At 45.9% G+C, this 25,100-nt stretch overlaps 1 protein-coding gene and 1 long non-coding RNA gene across 4 annotated transcripts in view; one reads left to right on the top strand and one right to left on the bottom strand.

Moving 5' to 3' along the window:
- Window positions 1-25,100, top strand: part of LOC142765443 (uncharacterized) — a 52,272-nt gene that overhangs the window by 7,074 nt on the left and 20,098 nt on the right. For all 3 annotated transcript variants that reach the window (XM_075866474.1, XM_075866473.1, XM_075866475.1), the window contains exons 2-3: window positions 466-602; window positions 675-766. In XM_075866474.1, coding sequence (XP_075722589.1) covers window positions 466-602; window positions 675-766 — 229 coding nt within the window. The remainder of the gene's footprint in view (window positions 1-465; window positions 603-674; window positions 767-25,100) is intronic.
- The window catches only part of LOC142765445 (uncharacterized), a 64,049-nt gene that overhangs the window by 23,735 nt on the left and 15,214 nt on the right, over window positions 1-25,100 (bottom strand). Inside the window, exon 2 of the long non-coding RNA XR_012884255.1 lies at window positions 8,502-8,658. This is a non-coding gene — a long non-coding RNA (uncharacterized LOC142765445). The remainder of the gene's footprint in view (window positions 1-8,501; window positions 8,659-25,100) is intronic.

The raw sequence follows: 25,100 nt of genomic DNA, 5'->3' as shown, positions 1-25,100 counted from the left end.
GTCAACTAAGCGCAAGAGAATCTCATACAAAATCGCTGTGCCTGATAAGACATTTTATAGGTTAATCCGAAGGAAAGCGTTAAGCATTTTGTCAAAGTGAGTATGTGGTTTCTGTATGCTTTTTTTAGCGTGCAGACATATTTCGTTTTCTCACATTGTTTTTTCAGTCAATCAAAATATTCAATAATTAAATTAACAATTTACTCTGCAGCCACCATCAGAGTAATAATTTTTATGAATAAATTTTCATAAAACTTTACTAACAACAATGTCAGAAACGTCACGACAAAAAGTAAGTTTCATGTCAAGCGTGAAGTATTGTTTTTCATAGCAAGTGTGCGGTTATAATTCATATCGAAATATTAGCTGCGCCGAAACGTAATGTCATCATCTCAAAAATACGCAAAGGAAGCAGTTTGTGCAGACGTCAAGCACGTTATGTAACTTATTCGCCTTTCCTTACAGTTCCTTAACACGACAGAGAAGATATGGGTATACAACAGCACGGAAAAAAGTAATAAGACGTGCAGTGTGGATGCCATCAGTGAAGTCACCCCATTTTACGTCAATATGACAAGATACTATTTTTACAACGGAGAGATGTATGCTTACACTTTTTCAATATAAGGAGACCCCAATAGGTTTAAATAATGGATCTTTTTCTTAAACCTTAGCAAAAAGGTCGAGGCTCAGCCTGTTTTCGAACACCACCCAATTTTTGCAACCACTGCCAACCAATATAATGAAATGCGGATAAAAACTCCAGGTAAGCACATGAGCGTGATTTTCGACACTTCAAATAACTTATTATTGCTTCATGCTTATGGTACTCTGACGCCATTAGGCAACGCAAAGAACTGTTGGTGGTTATCCACGATAACAATCAATGTGCTCATGTGCACTGAAGTGCTGGTGGCCTGAAGGAAAAAAAACGTCCTAATTCCAGCTTACTACTCAATTTCTACCACTACAATTACTTCCAGCCACACTTGCGTGGACGCTGGTTTCCTCAGCTAACCTTATTTCACAGGCTGTACTATGACTCAGAGGACGAACGTGTCGCATGGAGCATCGTTGTGTATCTGTGTGGTGCCGAGTGTCGTCGGGGTCTATAAATTTAGGTTGACGCTACGCGGTGAATGATGCAAACGTGTCATTACTTTCTTCGCTCTCTAGGATTAGAAATATTTCGCTCCTTATCTTTTCATTCACTATTCTATGTTGTTAGGCTATAGCACAATATCTAATTACTAATACGGATATCTGACGACCGACTGAAAACCACTAACTGAGAATCACTGCAATATATTTATTTACCAGAGTTTTAATTATTACTCTAACACACTAACAAAATAGAATACAGCTTGAACGGCAGCACCAGTCTAATTTTTAGCAGTTAGAAACTTTCCGCGGTTGCTTTTCATGCACTCCAACCGTTCGCGACGTATTCCTTCAACGTATCAATCACATAAAAGTACCGATTAGTTCACAAAACAGGAGCCCGCAACTTCTCAGATGATATAAAACATGAAAGTAGGAGCACGCTCATTTGAAATCAGCAAAACTCTGACATTGCGCACACTTAGAAGCCAACAATAGCGAAATTTAGCGAGACGGGAAGACCTTAGAAGGGAATAAACGCGTGACAAGTAGGGTAACCCGGGCACCAAGTTGGGTAATGTGTGCTGGACGATGTACGTTTTGTGTAAGCTTTCATGAGTATTGAGGCAAAGTTATAGGAAGTTAAGCGTGGGAGAGGTTTTTGTTTTTTCCGGACTGTGAAGCAAAGTGTGCATGGGGAGCTTGAATTAGGTAGAGGAGTTGAGCTGAGTTGTGGCACCCACCTCTGACATTGGGGGTGTTAGAGAGGGACAGGGCTTACAATACATCAGTAAATTAGTTTAATAATGTTTTGGCGAGGATGGCGTTGGTTAACTTTAAGGGTCATTTGAGCCCAGGGTGCGTTAGCTGCGACGTGTTGTTAATTTATGTTGTTTGTTTAAGCGCACTTCTTCATTGTGCGCTAATAGGTAAACATGGTTAGGAGAGTTTTATTTGCGGTACGTCCTAATTTCAAGAGTTACGGGATCATTATATTGCCACGTTCCATTTACCAAGTTTTTGTTATCGTCCCAAAACACCACACCATTCTCAGCGTGAACCGCGCCTGCAGTTTTCGACAACGTTCCGGACTTGATTGATATGTGGGGTTTAACGTCCCAAAACCACTATATGATTATGAGAGACGCCGTAGTGGAGGGCTCCGGAAATTTAGACCACCTGGGATTCTTTAACGTGCACCCAAATCTGAGCACACGGGCCTGCAACATTTCCGCCTCCATCGGAAATGCAGCCGCCGCAACCGGGATTCGAACCCGCGCCCTGCGGGTCAGCAGCCGAGTACCTTAGCCACTAGACCACCGCGGCGGGGCAACGTTCCGGACTGTAGTAGATCATTTCGATAAGATGACGCCCACTGTGCGAACGGTACAGATTGTTGTGGAACCTACGCCGCCGCCAGCGATAACGCTAGAACATTCGATGGCAAGAGTATAAATGCCGACGCGCTTCGCCGCTTGTCATTTGTTGATCGAAGGCCGACGCTCCGTTCGCCGCTATCAGTTCGAGACTGCTATCTGTGCGAGACTGCTGCTGTAATTGGACTTTCCGTTTACCGGGCACAGGTTCGCCCAAATAAACAGTTAAATCCCAACACGAAGTCTCCTGTCTTCGGCCACGTCACGACCCCGTGACATCTGGTGGAGGTGCTGCTTCGTTCATGTACCGGACGCCCCCGTCAAATCGTGAACCCAGCCCACGTCGCGGAGAAGACACCGACGCCAAACAGGAGCAGCGAACAAGCCGCCGACAACAAGGGCTACCACCGGAGTACGGGCTTCTAGAAGACAAGGCGCGGAATATCAAGGCCATGACCGCGACTGCAGCGACAATGACAACCGCCGCATCCCAGCCCACAATGGTCATGCATCAACCCAGGGAACCACCAATTTTCCATGGGTCATCGTTCGAAGACCCGGAGTCTTGGCTAGAAACATACGACTGTGTGGTCGCCCTCAAACACTGGGACAACGAAGAAAAGCTCCGTCGTGTGTACTTCTACCTGGAAGACACCGCAAGGACGTGGCTAGAGAATCGTGAGTCCACGCTCCGAACGTGGGATGTCTTCTGCGGCGCATTTCTGCAAACGTTCGCGAGCGTCGCTCGCAAAGAAAGGGCCGCTGCTCAACTAGAGACCCGGGTTCAGCTACCAAATGAGAAGGTTGGAATTTTCACAGAGGAGATGACCCGCCTATTTCGTCACGCTGACCCAGACATGCCTGAGGAGAAGAAAGTTCGTTTCCTCGTGCGAGGGGTCCAACAGGAGCTCTTCGCCGGACTAATGAGAAATCCACCGAACACCGTCCAAGAATTTGTATCCGAGGCAACCACCATCAAAAAAACCCTTGACATGAGCACGAGACAGTATAATCGTCGCCTGACTCCAGAATGCGCTGCTGCTCAAACCAGTGACTCCGACAAACTGCGTGAAACGATCCGAGCGATCGTGCGGGAAGAGCTGCGCAAACTGTTGCCTTCGGCGCACCCTCAAGTGGATTCGATCACTGACATTGAGCGAGAAGAAGTTCGGCAATCACTTCGAATTCCCCAAACACCGCTGCCCGAGCCAGAAACTATGAGCTACGCCACTGCAGTGCGCCATAACGCTCCTCCCCGTCCACGGCAAAACGCCGCCCCGTCGCACTTCCGTCACCGGACACCACCGCCGCCACCCCCCCCCCCCCCGACGACCTACCGTTCACTAGCGGGCCAGCGCAGTGCGCCGAGGAAAACCGTCGTTTGGGGCACCCCTGAACACCGCCCACTGTGCTACCACTGCGGCGAGGCCGGGCACACTTCCCGCCGTTGCCAGTACCGACAGATGGGACTGCGTGGCTTCGCCGTCGATGCACCACGTCCGCAGCCAGGGGAACGGCCCCGTGACATCGCCGACTACCTGACAGGAACTCAATGGACACCTCGAAGTCCTTCCCGTTCGCCGTCGCCCAGCCGCCGAATGTCACCGCACCCCCGGCAGTACTCCGGCCCAACGCGGGGCCGGTCTCCTAGCCCGTATCCGGAAAACTAAGGGCAGCAACCGGTGGAGGTGCGGTTGCTGTGCGATGAACTACCGAAGATCCTCCGACGACGACGACGCCGCGACGGAGCTTTCCGAACACAATGCCAACCAGGCAAAGCCCTGATGGCGAAAGCTCACTTACCGGAGGTGGCCTGACGACGCAACATGGAAGCAGCGGATCAAGCCGACGCAGCCATGACCCGACGCCACGCCCTAACTGTAATGCGAGACGGAGAACTAGTGACATCGACATCCTTATTGACGGCCACAGTGTGACCGCTCTCGTCGATACTGGAGCCGACTATTCTGTCATCAGTGGGTCGTTCGCCGCGAAGTTAAAGAAAGTTAGGACAGCTTGGAAAGGCCCTGAAATCCGCACAGCCGGAGGTCATCTTGTAACGCCTGCAAGAATCTGCACAGCGAGAGTCACCATTAACGGCCGTATTTATCCTACAGACTTCGTAGTCCTACGGCGTTGCTCGAGAGATGTCATCCTTGTCATGGACTTCTTATGCCTCCATGGTGCTGTCATCAACCTAAAAACAAAGTCGATAACGTTATCCACAGAAGAAGCACTACCACTGCGCACGCCGTCAGGACACCATGCCTTGAATGTGCTGGAAGAACAAGTCACCATTCCGCCTCGTTCAAGCGTCATTATTTCCGTCGGCGCTCCTAAATCACCTGACTTGGAAGGCGTCGTTGAAGGCAGTCAGCATCTGTTGGTCACCCGAAATATTTGCGTCGCAAGAGGAATTGCACAGCTGCGGGGAGGCAAAGCAACGGTTATGCTCACGAAATTCAGCAATGAGTACAAACATGTGAACAAAGGAACAACGGTCGCATACATCGAAGAAATTGTCGAAGCCACCAGTGCTTTTGCCCTCGCCGATTCTGTGGAACCTGCTCAGAGGAACCAAGCCCCTCCCATAGCTTTCGACGTCAATCCCAGACTACCGAACGATAAGCAAGAACAGCTCAAGGCCCTGCTTCTGCAATACGAAGATTGCTTTTCGTCGTCATCGAAAATTCGGCAGACCCCAATCACGAAACTATCGCATCATAACCGAAGAAAATGCCAGACCACTCCGTCAGAGTCCGTACAGGGTTTCGAAGTGAGAACGTGAGGCCATGAAGAGACAAGTTGATGAAATGCTGCGGGATGACATTATCCAGCCGTCCAAGAGTCCATGGGCATCCCCCGTGGTGTTAGTGAAGAAAAAGGATGGGACCCTACGTTTCTGCGTCGATTATCGCCGCCTGAACGAAATCACAAGAAAGGACGTGTATCCTCTCCCACGAATAGACGACGCACTTGATCGGCTCCATAACGCCAAGTACTTTTCGTCAATAGACCTCAAGACTGGCTATTGGCAAATCGAAGTGGACGAAAGAGACCGAGAGAAGACGGCGTTTACAACACCGGACGGCCTCTTCGAGTTTAAGGTGATGCCCTTCGGCCTTTGCTCAGCGCCTGCAACTTTTCAATGCGTTATGGATACAGTACTGGCAGGATTTAAATGGCAAACTTGCCTTGTGTACTTGGACGACGTCGTCGTGTTTTGTTCGAGTTTCGATGAGCATCTTCGCGCCTTGAAGCTGTACTTCAAGCCATCAAGACGTCCGGACTCACACTGAAGCCAGAAAAGTGCAGATTTGCGTATGAGGAGCTCTTGTTTCTGGGACACGTTATCAGCAAGTCTGGAGTTCGTCCCGATCCACCGAAAACAGCCGCCATCGCCGACTTCCCGCCGCCCACTGACAAGAAGGCCGTGCGCCGATTTCTGGGCCTGTGCGCCTATTATAGGCGGTTCGTGAAAAACTTCGCCCGCATCGCCGATCCTCTCACTAACCTTACCAAGGCCGACGTGGAGTTCAAGTGGGAAACGCCACAGGAACACGCTTTCCAGGAGCTTAAACATCGCCTCCAGACGCCTTCGTTACTTGCCCATTTCGACGAATTCGCCAAGACAGAAATACATACTGACGCAAGCAGTGTAGGTCTTGGCGCCGTTCTTGTGCAGAGGGCTGACGGACTTGGAAGGGTTATTAGTTACGCCAGCCAATCGCTATCCAAAGCAGAAGCAAATTATTCCACAACAGAAAAGGAGTGCCTCGCCATCATCTGGGCTACGTCGAAATTTCGCCCCTACCTCTACGGCAGGCCCTTCAAAGTTGTGAGCGACCACCACGCCTTGTGTTGGCTAGTCAACTTGAAGGACCCTTCAGGTCGCCTCGCACGATGGAGCCTGAGACTTCAAGAGTATGACATTACTGTCATTTACATGTCCGGCAAAAAACACTCTGACGCCGACTGTCTGTCTCGTGCGCCTGTCGACCAACCGCTACCCGACGACCCGGATGACGAGTACTTCTTGGAAACGATAACTACCGATGACTTTGCTGAACGACAGTGGGCCGACCCGGAACTTAAGGCCCTAATAGAATACCTCGAAGGCAGGACCGCCGAAGTCCCGAAGGTATTCACGCGCGCACTTGCGTCGTTCTTTCTACGAAACGGTCTTCTACAAAAGAAAAACTTTTAACTTTTTAAAACTTTTTAAAAACATCTTAGCAAAGCGCTGAAAACACTTGCCTTTTCTTGCATGCGTTGCCTGGTCAGCGCAACGCGATAAACGCTATGATCCTCAGAATTACTTCAGTATGCCTTTTCTAGTAAGCGACAAACATACAGAATATTGACTTGTTATTATGGTGCCTCAGATATGCGCAGTAATTTGTTTTTATTTGACAATTGCACAAATGTGAACGCTGAATCTTGAGCAATAATGGGGGGCGCTGCGGATGGGGTCTCCTGTTTGGAGTATTGTTCGGACACTTTGGGACTGTTGGAAGTACTGTTAAGGGCGAACAGACAAATGTACAGACAGACAGACAGACAGACAGACAGACAGACAGACAGACAGACAGACAGACAGACAGACAGACAGACGGACAGACAGACAGACCGACCGACCGACAGACAGACAGACAGACAGACAGACAGACCAAAACTTTTGCGTCAAAGGTCCACAAGAAAGACTATCAGCTTGAAAAGTTAGCCGAGCTGGCCCACGGTATATCCGATTACTCCCCCGTGGTCCCCACTGTCGAGTTAGCGACCACCTTGACACCCGACACCCAAGCGCGGTCCTCTCGCCTCGAAGAGAAAGTGGACGAGCTCGCTGCCTCCACCGCTGCGATGTGGACTTCGACAACCCACCCTTCCCGTGGCAGCGCAAGTTCGCGATCCCGCTCACGCTCAACTAACAACCGTGAGAGTGGTACTGCTGGTACCATGCTCGTTCAGGCGCAAGTGCTATGAAGTGCCGAAAACCCGGTCGCTGGCAGGAAAACACAAATGCGAGTCGCTAATGGCGGCGAGTGACTCGCAGGATGCCACAACGACACGCAGCTGTCTTTTCTACATATCAGACAAAACAACAGGGCATCGTTTTCTGGTCGACACCGGTGATGATGTGAGCGTTATTTCTGGCTCACGCCTCGATCGGCAACGCGCTGAGAAGACGGCATCATTACAAGCTGTGAACAGTTCCACAATCTCAACGTTTGGACAGCGCTCACTAACCATCGACTTAGGATTGAGCCGCACATTTCGGTGGGTATTTATTATCGCTGATGTGCGCTTTGCCAAACCTGGAGCGGACTTTCCTACGAACTTTAGCCTGAACATGGACATCCGCTCACGTCGCCTTGCGGACTGTACTACCAGCTTGTACATGCGGACGTTTTCGCACCTGTGTTGGCCTTTGTGTAAACGGCTCCCAACTACGAAGCAGGTTCGTTTGCATCAATTTTGTGTGATTACCCCGAACTGACAAAGCATAACAATTCGGAACAACTGGTGCGACACAACGTCACGCACCACATTGTTACAACTGGACCTCTAGTTTTCAGGAAGCCACAACGTCTTGCTGGTGATCGCCTTGCCCCGCCACGCAGAGAATTCGAGCACATGCTGCAACTGGCCATTATTCTCCTATCGTGAATCAGCTGGTCATCCGCCTTGCACATGAAACCGAAGCGCGACCCCGGCGACTGGCGCCCCTGTGGTGACTATCGTGCATTAAACGGCTGCGCTGCCCCCGATCGATTTCCGCTTCCTCATATCCATGATTTCGCAGCAACACTAGCTGGAACGTCTATCTTCACCAAGGTTGATCTGGTCAAGGCTTACCACCACATTCTTGTGGAGCCATCGGACATAACAAAAACTGTCATTGCAACATCTTTTGGTCTTTTCGAGTACGTCCACATGCCTTCAGTGTTGAGAAACGCCGCCCAAACATTCCAAAGATTAATCAATGATGTCACTCGTGGCCTACAGTTCGTCGTCACCTACCTCGATGACATCCTTGTAGCAAGTTCGTCGCCTGAAGAGAACGCGGATAATCTGCAATTGCTGTTCTCAAGACTCCAGGAACACGGCTTGATCATTAACTTAGCGCAGTGCGTTTTTGTTGTCGGCAGCATCAAAGTTCAAGGCCACCTCGTCCCACCTGAAAAAAAAAACAGCCTTTGAAAACCAAAGTTCCATTCCTGAGCAAGTTTTTCGTCCAACATCACTTCGCAAGCTACGCGATTGAGGTTCTTGGTCTGCTGAATTTCCACCGGCGCGTCCTACCACACGCGACCCAGATTCTTCAGCCACTCGCTGCCATGCTTAAATCAGCGAAAGCACCGTGAACTCCTCTATAGTGCACAAGTATTACTGACACAGCGTTCCAGGAGGCTAAAACTGCTCTCATCGACGTGACATTGCTCGTACATCCGCTACCCGACGCGCCAATGCGGCTGATCACCGATGCTTCTTCAACCGCCGTTGGTGCCATCTTACAGCTATTTCAGCAAGGCTCGTAGTGCCCGCTGGGATTTTTCTCTCAAAAGCTATGACAAAACTTGTAACAGCACATTTGACTGTGAACTTCTCACCGTCTACTTTGGAATCCTGCACTTTTGCCACGAACAGGAAGGTGCCGTCTTCCACGTGCTAACTGACCACAAGCCCCTGAAATTCGCCTGCCATGGAAACCACAGTGCTTACACATCTCGTCAAAGTCGACATCATAGCTTTATCTCAGAATTAACTGTTGATTTGAGGTACATAGAAGGCCCCATTAACGCATCTACCGAGACCCTTTCACGTGTGAGTGTCATAGCATCTGATGTTGTGAACTTCAAGGCAATTGCAGACGCACGGTGTTCTGACAGTGAACTGAGTGACTTACATACAAGCACCAGTTCTCTTTCATTGACTGACGTGCGGCTGCGATTCTCCTCAAGTACAATTGCGTGCGACGTGTCTTTCGGCCACAACCACCCCTTTGTGCCATCGTCGTACCGTTATTAAATTTTCGCAAAGCTGCATGAAGGAAGTCACCCGGGCATCCACGACACACAACGTCTTATGACCTCTCACTTCGTGTGGTCCAGCATCAACAAGGACGTAAGGCGTTGGACACGCGAGTGCTTGCACTGCCAGCGGGCATAGACAACGCGGCACAAGAAATCACCATTTCAGCAATTCCGCTCTCCAGATTGCCGCTTTGATCGTATTCACATCGACATCGTCAGTCTGCTTCCTTCGTCGCGAGGAAAGTGCTACATTTTCACTTGTGTCCACCGCAACACAGGCTGGCCAGAGCCGTTCCCGCTACATTATATCACGGCATCATCAGTGGCATCAGCTTTTCTTGCCAGATGGATACCTCGCTTTAGCTGTCCCCTGTTGTAACTACAGAACGTGGCCATCAGTTTTAGTCGGAGCTGTTTAGAGCACTGACACGTATCCTCGGTGTACGCTCCATTCATACGACTTCATACCACATTTCTGCAAACAGATTGGTCGAACGACTACACCGACAGCTAAAAGCTGCACTTATCGATCGCGACGCTCGAACTTCACAAGTTGAAGATCTTCCCTTCGTGCTGCTTGGAATTCACTGAGTGATCCGAGAAGACCACGGGTGCACAGCAGCCAAAATGGTATACGGCACCACCCTCCGCCTACCTGGCGAGTTCTTCGCCTCTACGGCAACTGAACTGTCAGCGCTTGACTACGTCAAAAACCTGTGGCTCTCATGTCAACGCCTGCGATCAAAACAGCCGACTGACTTTCACTTATGATGTCTTCGTAAGCAAAGACCTTTCTTCATCAAGTGACGTGTTCGTGTGACGAGAAGACATCCAGTCGTTGCTTACGCCACCATACGAAGGTCCATTTAAGGTGCTCGACCGTACTGGAAAGACTGTCACAGTGGCTTTAAATGGCCGCACGGACGTTGTGGCGATCAACCGAGTAGAGGGTGTACATGGCAAACCCAGATATATTAGTTTAACTTCTCTTAATTTAAGCGGTTGCCTGAGCGCGATTAGCCTAGATATCTTTTCTGATAACAATGATCATAAAATTACGACTTATTTTCTGCGGGCAGGAGGGAGCCTTGTAGTGGCACGCCCCCATCACCGCTTACAGCGCCAAGAGTCTCGCGTAGTGCGCTCAGTGCACTCCCGCTTGCAGTGCCCGGATCGCACGTGGCGTACATTCCGCTGCTCTCCTGCACGCTTATGTCTATAGGCAATGGACGTCGCGTCTTTGTATAGAGTAATGCGCGGAATACAACCAACACCTATACATAGCTTTTGTAGATTGCGAGAAGGCGTTTGACTCAGTCGATACATCGGCATTAATGCAGGCAATACAAAATCGGGGCATGTATGAACGCCACATAAACATACTGGAATAAATATACTGTGGATCAGTAGCCACTATAGTTCTTCATAAAAAAGTGACAGAATTCCAATAAAGAAGGGTGTAAGGCAAGGAGACACGATCTCTCCTATGCTATTCACCGCTTGTTCACAGGAGGCTCCCAGGGCCCCAAATTAAGAAGAGTTAGGGATAATGGTTAACAAAGAGGATCTTAGTAAGCGGCGTTACGTTGATGACCATGACTTGATGAGAGAGAGAACAGACAGAAATGAAAAAAAAAAGAAGTCAGAGAGGTTAACCCGATGCTATTATCTGGTTTGGTACGCTACACTGCATTTGGGAAATAGGGAGCTGAAAGAGAGAGAGAGGGAAAATAAACAAGAGCAAAGCATGGGTACACACACGCACAAAAGTAATTTACTCAGAGTCGTTCCGACAGGCCAGTAGTTTGCAAGAAGCGAAGTACCACTTGCACGGCCTTCTTCTGTGACGATGAGTCTAGGCGATGACACAGTATACTTTCCTCTGACAGTGGCTGGTAATCTAACGTGTTGAGAGCATTAGAAAAGTATTGTCTTTGTATGTTGTATTCGGGGCAGTCGCACAGGACGTGTCGAATTGTCTTTCCATCTTCGGTGATGTCACATGTGTTGATGTCGGCCATTTTAAAGTGGAATGCGTACGCACCAGTAAACGCGATGCCCAACCACAGTGTGCACAGAACACTAGCGTCACCTCGTCGAAGTTTAGTTGAAAGCCTTGATCGGTAACTCAGGGAATGAAATGCACCTCATAATTACTAAACTGTACAAGGAAAGCTGAAGAGTAGGTCGCAAAATATAATGCACAAAGTTAAAGTAATGTGCAAAACTCCCGGCAGGAAACAGCACTTTGCGATAGATAAAGAGACATCTCCAGTTGTAAAGAAATATGTCTACTTAGATCAGGTAGTAACCATAGAGCCAAACCATGAGAGTGAAATAAGTGGAAGAACATGAATGGGGATGCTTTTTTTCCACCACGCAATAACTGGACAGCATAGCCTACCACCGCAGGAACTGAAGACATCTAATTATCTCGTCAGGGTTTCTTTTTGTCAGAAAGCCGGTCATCCTTGTAGATCAGATATCGCTACTTTTGGTATATAAAGTGGTCAACTGTGTCTAGACCAACAGAACATCATGCTCAGAGCTGCATGAGCGACATCTGTCGGCGTGAATACGCCACATCTAAGCATGCACGGGGCAAATGACGCGCCCCCCGTGTATTTTGGACCCTTGTCTATCACCGCGAATGCGGCAACCAGCTAGGCCGTAGAAAGCGCTCTGAAGAGTTCGTAAAAATGAAACAGCAAAGAAATAAAAGAAAAAAAGCAAACAAGCTGACGCTTTCGGCAATAAATGATAACACGAACATATAATAAGATCGCAGAAAAAAAGGCATCGATCCGGTCAATCACACTTTCTTTTTCGGCGCTATGCTGTTGACAGTCAACCTGACGGTGACAGCCGTCTTCAAGGCCTCGGCGATAAACAGGGAAAGAAACTGCAAAGCAGGCACACCACTGACTATGTGCACGCCCAGAAGTGGCCCGTTTCGAACGACAGTGACGGTTCGTCGTTGACATATGTGTGTTGACGACTTCATATGGTAAATTTTGCATCAGTGTTTCGCAACTTCAAGTTACTACTGCATTTGCACTCACGGCTGGTCTAAACTTACTCTATTGGTTTTGTGTACTTTTGTGTACGGTTCAGAAAATGATTCATATCTAAACGCATTATTTGGGCCATTTTTCATGACTCCATTTAAAATATCGATGATTTTCGTTTTTTAGCTACTTAGCGGTTGTTTACATGACATGTACTGTTATGGGCATCATTTCAAACGCTGGCTTAGTTTGTGCCTTTTTTTCTTTCATGTGTGTCGAAAAATCTGCTCCATGCGAAATTCTCACATGGGGACGTTTCGGAGCATCGAATAAAAAATAAATAACTACATACTTGCTCGACGCTTGAGCTTTACGTTCAGGAGCAGAATACGCTGGCATGTAAGGGCCCCACGCACATCCCCTTCACATTCCCGCTGACACGTATCTCATGATTATCATGTTTGCACCAGTCACATTGCTTCGTCATCCATTGATGTCACGCAATACAAAATTTGGCATATGTGATGCTAGTGAAACGGCCGCGAGCGCATCATGAGAGCGGCATGTAGTCATGTTGTTACATGATACGCATGTCGGGATTATCAAGCTTGGATGTGTCATTTACCTATGTCGTCCATTCGCGTCGCGTAATACTGAGTTTTGTACATGTGAAGCTAGCGAAATGGCCGCAAGAGCATCATGAGCGAAGCATGTTGTCATGCTGTCACATGATACGCATCTCATGTTTATCATGCTTGCACCAGTATCATACCTTCGTCATCCATTCACGCCTCGTAATACCAAGTTTGGTATATAAAGCTAGCGAAACAGCTGCTAGCGCATCACTAGCATAGCATTTAGTCATGTTGTTACATGACAAGCGTCTCATGATTATCATTTTTGTACCAGTCACATACCTCCGTCATTCATTCACGTACCATAATAACAAATTTGGTATATGTGAGGCTAGCGAAACGGCTGCGAGCGCATCATGAGCGTGGCATGTAGTCTTGTTGTTACATGACACGCATCTCATGATTTTTGTGTTACGGTCTGTCACATGTGTTCGCCATGCAATCATATCATACCATACCAGATTTTGAAACATGCCTTGTGAACGAGACCACCACGAGCGCTGCAGGGCCATGAAATGTAAATAACCATGAAATATCACGATTTTCTAGTTATGACTAGTCAAATAGGTTCTTCGTACAGTCATGTTGGGCCATACCAAGTTTTGTGTTGATACCATTATCGAAACGGCCAGGAGAGCTAAATGTCGTAGGTGGCTAGATAGATAGATAGATGGATGGATGGATGGATGGATGGATGGATGGATGGATGGATAGATAGATAGATAGATAGATAGATAGATAGATAGATAGATAGATAGATAGATAGATAGATAGATAGATAGATAGATAGATAGATACGCTCCACGTCACCGAAGTTCGCCAAGAAACGCTTCGTATTTTACGCGTCAGTCTTGCAAGCGATTTTTTTTTATCTTGAACCTATGGTCAACACGGTTTGAGACGTAGTATGGTCCAAGTAAACATACCGCTTTATTGAGTCCGACATGACAATAATAAATCGCATGAAAGAACCCAATTTGAGTTTCCTGAAAAGATTTTCCACGGTGTGTTTATTTAAAACTTTATCTGGCGTGCTAATGGAGCGTCGATAGTTAGTCAAAACGAATTATTGACTTGGTGCTGAGCATATGAACTGCTTGTTAACTGCGTGAAAACCTAAATGACTTAATAATCAACGTTTCTGGGGTTCTGTCACAAGCGATCGGTATGTAAGCTTGTCATGTGCAAGTATTGTGACTAGGAATGACCTATAGCATGAGTGCTAAAACTGGTGTCTACAGGCCTCTGCGCGCATGGGAACGGAGGTTTTTCGCGACATTTCTTGCAAATGGGACACTAGAATATGTCTTTTGTAAACGTAACCCACTTTCCGTTCTGCCATTACTGTATTATTAACGCAACAGCCATAAAGATCTCGTTCCTTAGAAATTCCGGCGTAAGCATTGGTGGCTCTGAGTGAAAATTCATCTTGTTCATGACCAGAAGCAGAGAGAATGCAAATGAAACAATTCTTATAAATTTTTGGGTCTCAGTGATGATCTAAATCATGCAGGCCATTTTCATGGCAAGCAAGTGCTCTACCTCACAGCTATGCGTCTGCTTGGAAATAAAGTACGAATAACTTCCTCTGGTTGAAAATGCAATAAAAATAACTGTCATGCTTAAGAAATGCACGCATCCTGTATACAGGTTTCATAGCACAACATTTATTATCGCAGCATTATAGCATGATGCAAACGTGAATTGGCATCGAGCATCACAACACGTTATTACCAACGTAACTTTGTGGTTTAAAGACAGCCAATCATTACAAAACGCACAATGTGTGCTCAGATTTGAGTCCACGTTAAAAACCCTAGATGGTCGAAACTTCCAGACCCCTCCACTATGGCGTCTGTCTTAATAATACTGTTGTTTTGGGACGTTCAACTACACAAATCAATCGATCAATACAAAATGCACACATGTTACCGCGCGTATTCCCTCACGACTGCATAGTGGGTGCATAAAGTTCTAAAACATTTTACACACATAATAATGAGAAGCGTGGTCTGCTGGGCGAGTTGGTAATTCCTCTTAACTGAGTTGCGCGAAAAAATTTGAAGTGCAAAAGAAAGACACTTGGACACAGCGCACGCTAACAACTGATACTTCATTGGAGAAAACAGCCATATGTATGTGGTCAGGAGGGCACGCGAGGTGGAAAAAAATGATTAGATGAGCAGACATCTAATCAATTTCTTTCACCGTGTGGACATTGTGTGGTGTACGGCACTTCACTGTCGTGCGGGAAGTATCATTTAGAATTCAATGATATAATTTTGGGTCACAAAGCTTATATATAGGGTCAAGCATTCTATAACCAATTATCACATTGTAGAGAGTGTGGCCTCGCACCCTTGTTTGATGATATGGTAGTTAAAGCTAAATCCAGGGACATAGTAGCGCGGAAAATCGAAGAGGCGTATTTCATAAACAAAGCTGGTAATTTATGTGTCACATAACTGTAGGTTATGTTGCTTGCTACTCCGGTAGCTTTTCTGGAAGCGCATCATTTATACAATCTGTATGCTCATCTAATCATTTCCTTTCACCGCACGTGTTCCTGTAACCGCATATATATGTCTGTTTTCTCCAACAAAGTTTCAGTTGCTAGTGTGCGGTGTGTCCAGTTGTCTTCTTTTTGTATTTCAGTTTTTTGCGCAACTCAGTAATAACATACCATTGCTCGTGCTTTAAACAATGCTACCTCTTTTTTACACGAAATGCAGCCATGTGCGAAACCTTATTAAGACACTTTCAACATTCTCAATTACACAGTACTATTCCACAATTATAATTGTTCAAGTAGCATCTTGCAATAAAAAGTACACATTGAGAGATTGAACTACGCACAAGAAACAGGATACTACTATCACGTTCAACTCTGAAAAACGGAGCTTAATGGTCCCCTAGTTTTTACACACAGCAGCAAGTTCTAATGCATCAGACCAGTTTATTTGTCGGCTTGCGTAAAACTATCTACAGTGCTCACAGATTAAAACGTGACATCACATTATTTTGTGTAACTATGTATGCGGGTATGTGCAGTTTCTCAAGATAGGCACACAATGTTGCGACATCAGTAACGATAATGTTGCCTGTGATGTCCACATTCCAGTGAAATTAGCTATTATATCACCCGAATTGTAGATGGTGGAAACAAAATTTCGGGCTATTCTTAAGTTTTTCTGTTTTGATCCGTGAGCATTGCACTCTGCTTTGAAGAACCAAACTAGCAAAAAAATTTTAACTGCATGTCCCTATTAAAACAAACGTAAATATAAAAACAAGGGGAACGTAGACGAAGAAACACAAATTCAAACGCAAGACAAATTTAAACGCGGGCTCAGAAATCTCATGACACCCTCGGAGTTGGAGACATGCAACTCTTTTTATTTGTAATTACGCAAGTTGTAACTTATTCTTGGTAATTTCTCAAGCGTTAAAATTAGAAAAATACAAGACAAGTATATTTGCATCAATATATTTATGAAACCCATATTTTCCTGGTGTAGAGTTTTCGATTAAATAGAGCACGGTCTGAAAGAAATAAAAAAAGAAAGTGTTGTTGTATTGCTTAAGCAAAACAGCCTAATGACCTAGCCACGATTAGTATGGGGTGATTTACTCAGCAAGCATGCAATGCGCTACGTTTTCTAAGTTATCATGATATTTATGAATAACATGCGAAGGTAATAAAATGATGAACTTACCTTAACATTTAATCGAGACTTGTCTTTCAAGAAGCCTGTTAATCCTGATAACCTATTCACACCTTAAAACCACCACATCCATTCGTACTGCTTTTGGGAGAAGTTTTGAAAGAACGCTTGCCCACAAGCATGGGTGTCCATTTTTTTTTCGCTCGAAAGGTTGACGATCCTTAATCCAGCGGCATAAACACGCACACGCACACAAAAACACTTCCATGTCCGTTGACACTTTCGCCACGTACACCAAAGTAGATTCCTGAGAGCTGCGTGAATATCTTGCGTAAATTGGAGCAGTAGTTGAACATGAAATAAGAGCGAGAGGAATGAAAAGTCACTAACTCGATCAGCGCTGCACCTAGTCTCCGGCGATCAAAAAGCAGCAATGGCGCGGATGGATACAGTGCAGGCTTGACAATGAAACACACATTACTCCTTGAGATCAATGATTTACGCGCTTCTCACTGGAACCAAATTTTCTTGAGCTCATTGGCGAATGACGTTTCATTTTTTCAACAATTATTAACGCATTATTATTACTATACGACTGAATGTTTGTGCAAACAATTTTCTTCGTCGTTACTTGAAGTGAGCCGCGGCACTCTCTTTCCTGCTGTGTCGACAGACTGCTGTAGGCCACGGCAGGGCTGCACGGTACCTACGCGCGCTTCTTCGAACAACCTTCTCCAAATTTTTCACCCCTCCGAAGGGCGCCCTTTTTTGTATTTTTGCTGTGTGCACCTCTTGCAAACTCGCCAACAGCTGTATGGCAGTCAGGCGAGTTTTTTTGGGACAATAGACCTCAACTTACTCCCGCGAGCCCAGGAAGCTCCAGGTGCAGGATCTTTGAGACAGGCATTCCGTGGAGCTCAAATCACTGCTTCGTGTACGCTAGCTACCAAAACGCGTTCCAGCCAGATTTTCATCTTATTTCTCAATCATTCATATAATAATAGTATTCAATCAACCAATAATCAATCAATTATTTTTTAACGTACCCAGGAACAACCATAGAGTCTTGAGTGCTGGCGCGCGCAAAAATAAAACGAAAATAAGAAACAATACATTACAGACTGTCCACAGAAATGCAAATCAATAAAAAGATCAAAAAGGAGCAGTCGAAAAGAAATCAACGCACAATAGAAACAGCAAATGTAATAGTATATATTCATGCAGTTGGACTGAAAAATAATGTGGAATATACACAACCGTGCGGAGGGCTTCCTGAAAGACGGAAAAGAGAAGAATCTGTGCATGCGAAAATCTACGTTAGAACAGGGCAGCCCTCACTGACAAAAAGTGACTGTAGACTATGCAAAACTTAACGAATCAAGAAAGTTGACGATTGAGAAACTCGGTATTCTGTAAAGGATAGAGTGTTCGAAGAAGCTGGCAGGTACATGAAACGGTGGATTGTCTCTGGATAACTTACGTAGAGTTTGAAAGTCATTACGACGAGAAGGGCAGAATATCTCATCTTGAACTAGCTTGTAAAGAAATAACAGCTCAGCGCGATTTTGACGGCCGTTAAGTGATGGCAAAGACAATATTTTAGCAGTGTTGAAATGATTCTAGATAAACGATGGGGGTAAAAGTTTATGAATTTTTTCTGGACAACGTGGCATTACTGCTGGGTTTAGCATGGCCATTCCAGATCAGATATTCATATGTACTCAAGTTGAGCACGACATATTGCGGTGTAAAATTTGTAGAAGGCTGCAGGAGAACCGGATTCTCGAGAGATATTCTGCCAACAGGGAAACAACGAAGGCCTCACATGACAGCACATTTATTGCAAGTAGAAAAAATTCAGCATACTATCAAAAGAAACACCAAGATCACTGATCTCATAAACCTCACATTACGACACAGATTTGGCAGCGTATAAAATTGAACGTTGGATGTTTTGCGAGATATAACCACAATAGCAGCAGCAACAACAACAGCGACAATTATATTATAATAATACCCTTTTATAATTCTGACATGGCTGAAAATATCTGGCCACATTGAAGGAAATGCCAGTGTCCAGGTGCCCATGAATCTTAATACGTGAGTGTGTAATGGCGCAGTTTGTTGGGTATGTATGGCATACATATTTTATCGATAAATGCACCACAGTGTTGGTGTTGAAAGGATATGTTCACAAGCAGTTTTAGTTATCAAGCGCCTTCACAGCAAGGGGCTGTTTACATAATGTAGAGTTTGGCTTAGGCATCATGCCAGCCCACAAAATGTGTCATACTAATTGTATTCGCAAGGCAATGTTTAAGCTAATCCTGATGATGGCACGTGCGCATTGGTGAGCTCGACCAAGTAATGACCTACCCACACAAATGAATTCGGCAGCCTAAGTCAAATGTTGCTATAAAGCTTCAGCATTTCAATACATGGTCCATTAAATGTGTATCGTGTGTGAGTTAGTGGCACCTTTCTTAACGTATTTGTGTATGACATGAGATTTATTTGACGCTTGCAATGATTACACCAGATTAATTGTTTACTAGTGCAACCATAAAATTTTCGATAAATTTATTATGTACACAGCCAAGAACATTATTCGTGGCCAAAGAAAATACGAGATGTATTTTTGCAATAAATTAGTACAACTTCCAACGTGAATTTATTCATAATAGTGCCTACAAGTTGCATTCACATAAGTTCTTTTTTTGTGTTTGAAGATACTCCTTTAAACATCGTACTGCGCATGCAACTGTGGTAAATGGCCGCTGAAAGCAATGGCAGACGAGGGTTCAATAGAATAACTGCAATATTGTTATATGAACTGAGCATATAGCCATCAAAAGCTTCAAATATTCAGCAATTTTCTCCGCCGATGTGGAAGCTAAAATGAATTGAAATTACAATTTCTTGCTGCCACTTCAAACAACTCACTAATGTGAACAATATAGGTTGCATGCATTTCGTTTTTACATAATACTATATAGGATTGCTCCATAATAATAGCGAAGTTCGGGAGCTTCAATACGTCTTGTGACCTGACACGATTCCTTCCTTGTAAAATATGTCTGCTCTCGTATACATTATTCACGTCGTATTAATTGCAACTTATTGTTTCAAACCTAAATGCCATGGAAAATTTACAAGTTAAATTACACGAATGCATGCATAGCTACAACTATCACGTACACAAAGATTACCTGAAATTTTGTTTTTTTGCATGGCAGAAACATATATAAATAATGCTCTTGTTGTTGTAGAAAATAAGCAGGTCACCTTTGTGTACGAATTGTGATATATCACAATCCACATAAAAGTGCGTGATCATAATGCTAAATATATGCGTGGTTAATCCCATATAAGGGAGCACTTCCGTATATAAGGATCCACTTGATATGTTATAAATGGTGTGGCCGTGCCTCATACGGCTGGATGTGACTCTAAATGGGCCAACCACGTCATATAGGGCTGTATATAACCCCATAAATGAACCGACTCCGCCAGATATACATCCATAAATGGTAAATGGAAGCCACATACGCTGGCCTACATGCTTGTGTGTGGCCACATATGCTGACATATATATTTATATGTGGCCACATATAGCCTATATAAGTGCCATATATGGTATTATCGTAATGGGTCTCACAAATCAGTACAATTGACTTTCACTGAGAATAGCGGGGCACCGCCAATTAGCCCCCCTTCACATATAACACATTCACATCACGGAAGATTGCGTTGAACTCCCATTCGAGTAGAGATGCGCCTTCGACAAGCGTCCTCTTCCAAACAATATGACAAAAAAAGACAACAATGGCCAGTGCCTGGCGCGGGCGGAAGCCCTGACCCGCTATTATGAATCAAAACCCGGCGTGTTCTATGCGGACGCCTCCGGCCCACACCTGGGGCTGGTACACGGGCGATGTCGTACACGAGAACCTATCAGTTAGCGGGCTCACGTTTCGAACACGGGACCTATTCCACGTGGAGGAAGTCGCCATTGAATTGGCCGCTTGTCCACCCCAGATCGCAAACCATCATCTCCAACTCTCGAGGGGCCTGTCGAAACATCGTGAGTGACTGTGGCGCGTACCTTGCCAACCGCTTATTGAAACGCTAAGACTATCAGGAAATCCCTGCTTCCCGCCATTTAGTCAGGGCACCTGCTCACATGGGACTCAAAGGAAACGAGGCAGCCGACGCCGCCACCTTTGCGGTCTCTCACCGGGCATTCCTACTCACCTCCCCCGATCAGGAGACCTCGATATCAATCCGGTGTATTGATTGCGCAAAATTGTGAACCATTACCAATTTGATCTCAACCTTTATGCACGACCACGCAAAGGCCAAATTAAAGAGTAGGAGCGGCTCTTACACTGACTCTTCACGAACACTACGCTGTGTCCGGCAGCACTCATACAATTTGATCTTGCCTTTTCCGGCAGCTGTTCACACTGTGGGGAGAAGTCTTCGGACATCTACTACATGATGTGGGCCTGCCCGTGCAACCCTACTGTACCCCCTATACCCAACTTTACCAAGGAGGAGTGGGAGGCGACCCTGCTTGGCTGTTCTAACCTTCAGGCCCTAAATACATTGGTTCGACGAGCCCAGGCAGCAGCAGACGGCAATGGGGTCTTGTACTAGGGATCACCTCCTACTCATTGTGTGTGTCGTCCGTCCTCTTATAAGGCGGTCACTGCATACCTCGTTTTTTTTGTTGTTAAATGAATGTTTCAGCACCACCTACATGCGAACCTACCCAGTTCCTCGCTAGGTTGAGGCATTGGTAGCAGAGATGTTTAAGTGTTCTGCAATCCGTCGGCTTTAAAGGGTCCGTAAGCCGCCCAGAGGTAGAAATTTAGATATTGCGTGGCAGTTGTGTACGGGGCTGCAGGGAACGCTCATTGAATTCCACACGTTTCCTCGTTTCGCTATTTCCCACGTTGTAATATACAAACTCTTCAGGTGGGGACACTTCTCGGCTTTCTTATGGGACACGATCAACCAGATAAAGTAACCGAGACGCGCGTCCATCGAACCGCTGCTGGCAGCGCACCTATCGGCAAGAGAGCGCAACACAAAAATAGAAAAGGATTTTCACGCACCGTTGCTATAGGAACCGGTGAGGTTGGTGGCAACGCCGGCGTCCTGAGAGCGTCGCGTTTTTCACTAGCAATAAAAAAAACAAGTCATTCGGCCGCTTCAGTCGCTATCATGCCTTTGGCGCGTTTCATGAAGTAATAAGTGGCATTTCATCATTCTCGTTAGCGAAATCAACTTGTTATGTGGTGATCAGCCACGAATGTAATCTGTAATTCACAGTGAGTGAATATGGCAAGAAAGTGTTTCATTAGTGGGTGCCGGTAAGGTTGCTCTACGTGGCAAGCAAATGTATACTATCCAATGTTCCTTCTGATCCCGAATGCCCCAAAGCATGCACTCAAGCGTTTTTCAGGAAGAACCGTCCACTCAGCACAAATGATGCACTCAGCAGCAAACACTTCACAGATGAGAGGGTTTTTTGTGAATGTGTATAATTTTTGATGCGCGACCATTTGTTTTATGTTTATACAACACAATGATACGTGTAATAAATAGTGTTTCTTTATGTTACAGGCGTAGTCAGCTATTGTTAAGTTATTACGTTGTGTATTTACTGCTTTTTGTGAACAAGTTAACAGTGGCATTCCTAAAAAGGTCCGCTGATTGTTAAATGCGGAAAAAAATTCTGTAATCCTCTTTCTGTGCACGGTAAGAAGGATGGTGAAATCAGCGAGAAGATATGCGTAGGGTCCCCTGTATACTTGTCTCCCAGCGGTTAATCACGTATTCGTGAACTTTCCATCGTATACTTATCATTAAAGCCGCGAAAAGTGAAATTGGTGCAACACTGGATGGTATCTATTGGATGCACGCCGACGAATTTGTCAAGGTAAATACGTGGCTGCTTCCATTTTACGAGCATACACGTGGTCTTATTCACTTATTGAACTTTTGCTATGCTCGTCATCAAAGGCATCTGCGTCCCCCCACCCCCTCCTTCGCCATTCACGCGCTTCGCGGATCCAGCTTGCTACTACCATCAGCAAGTGCATGAAAGCTAGCGTATTTAAATAACGAACCGCTTGATAAAATTTTGGAAAGCATGTAATTTATGTGCGAATCTGCTACGCCCCAAGCTGTATTAGGTTCCCAGGACGTGCGAGAACCACTTCAAATATCGGCATGCATTCCATAGTCCCGTGGAGAGCACGTATATCGTGCTCTCCACGTGACTCAAGTCCGCGTCATGCTTGCAGACAACAGTAATCAATTTGCACTCTGGCACGAACAACCCTCCTGTGCCATTGAATTCAATTTTCCCACGACGGACTGGTTGTTATAGCAACGCCTCTCTCTTTCTTCAAGTTCCGTCAACTCGCCGACCGGCACGCTGCCGGCAGCAGTCCGCTGGACAGGCGTAGCTGTCACTTTATCTGGTCGATTGCGTCTCGCGAGTGTCCCCACCTGAAGTATTTGCATCTTATACCATCCTCTTTCCTTCGCTAGGCTGCGTTCGTCGGCTCGTTTGACCACCTCTCCTAGTGCATTCCCTCAGCACCCGAGGTAGAAACGGAACAGGCGCGTGCATGTGCTAGCAGACAACAGGCTTTCTTTCGCCCAACGACAGCGTCATTGTATTGCGCAACAGAGTGATTTGACATCATGCCAGCTATTCTCAATAGAAAAAAAGGCAAGGGTAGAAACACGCGAGCGTCCGTTGGTGGTTTACGGGCTCTCTAAAACACCTACTTGTCGCGCAACTCACGTGTTTTCGCAATCCTACATGCCAGTCAAGCAATACTACAAGTGTTGAGACGAGTCCTTGTGCTACACAACATTCATAGCATTGTTTTTTTGAAGCAGTAGTGGTCCTCGGATCAAAGAAGGCACGGGTTCGATTTTCACTCAAACCAAAGTTTTTGCTCACACACTTTATTTTTCATCTTTCCGGATCTTCCGGTTACTGGTAAGATGGTGTCTATTCGGTCACAACCAACGACGCGGACGTCGACACTGACGATGTTTTATAATGCTGTTGTGTGAATACATATATTTAATAGATCGCGCTGACGCAAATTAGATTCTCTGTTTTTCCGCCACGAGTGAACAACAGTTAATTCGCAACTACAATTAGTTAAAATGTGGCTACCCACCGACTGTGTTCTACGTAATCATACAGTCCTTGTTTCGAACTGCTTTAAAATGTTGATAATTTTGTTTTTTGCACAAACCGATAGCGCAGAAGGAAGCCTTGATTTTGAAGCCGCATTAAATCCCCGCACAAAGCTGCAATTACATGCCCCACACTGCATAGCCAAACTTAGAAGCTACACACACACACACAAACACACACACACACACACACACACACACACACACACACACACACGCGCGCGCGCGTGCGCGCACTCCATCGCGATGGTTTAGTGGCTAAGGTACTCGGCTGCTGACCTGCAGGTCGCGGGTTCGAGTCCCGGCTGTGGCGGCTGCACTTCCTATGGAGGCGAAAATGTTGTAGGCCCGTGTTGCAAGATTTGGGTGCACGTTAAAGAACCCCAGGTGTTCGAAATTTCCGGAGCCCTCCACTACGGCGTCTCTCATAATCATATGGTGGTTTTGGGACGTTAAACCTCGCATTTCAACACACACACACGCACGCACACAAAATACATCACCCCGACTACACTCACTGCAGAACTAAGCCTCTCCCACTTGGATATTATTGCTGGTATCGCTCTTGGCTAGTAAATATTGTTCAGCTAATATAATGATTTTGAACGAGTTATAACATTACAGTTAACTTGACTATTTTATTGAGTGCGTGATTTAATATATTGCTGTATGCAAAAATATTACAATTTACATCATAAAATTTTAAAACTTTGCAGTAAATAGACAAATCACTCTATTGAAAGTGACATTTGAAAGGGAAAAAGAAAGAGATAACCGCAGTTTGGTTACTGCCACTCTCGATGGAGGGTTAATTACAGTTATGCGCAGGAGATGGAGGTAAGCAGGAATTAAAGGTATAGAGATAGAGAGAGGTGCAGAGAGAGTGAAAAACGGAAGTAATCAGAAGTTAGGAAAGATGGACACTATCGCAGGAGTCCGAGGATGGGGCACCACTCAGCGAAAGATCTTGTCGGCGTCTGGAGAGAGCGTAGGGCGAGCCAGTCGGCTAGAGCTGCACTGTCGTCGGAGATCGCGGGAGAACAATCAG

This window comes from Rhipicephalus microplus, chromosome 6, assembly GCF_043290135.1.
Source record: "Rhipicephalus microplus isolate Deutch F79 chromosome 6, USDA_Rmic, whole genome shotgun sequence".
Classification (NCBI taxonomy): Eukaryota; Metazoa; Arthropoda; class Arachnida; order Ixodida; family Ixodidae; genus Rhipicephalus; species Rhipicephalus microplus.
The sequence above is the reverse complement of the archived record's forward strand: the minus strand, read 5'-3'. Positions and strand labels throughout refer to the sequence as shown.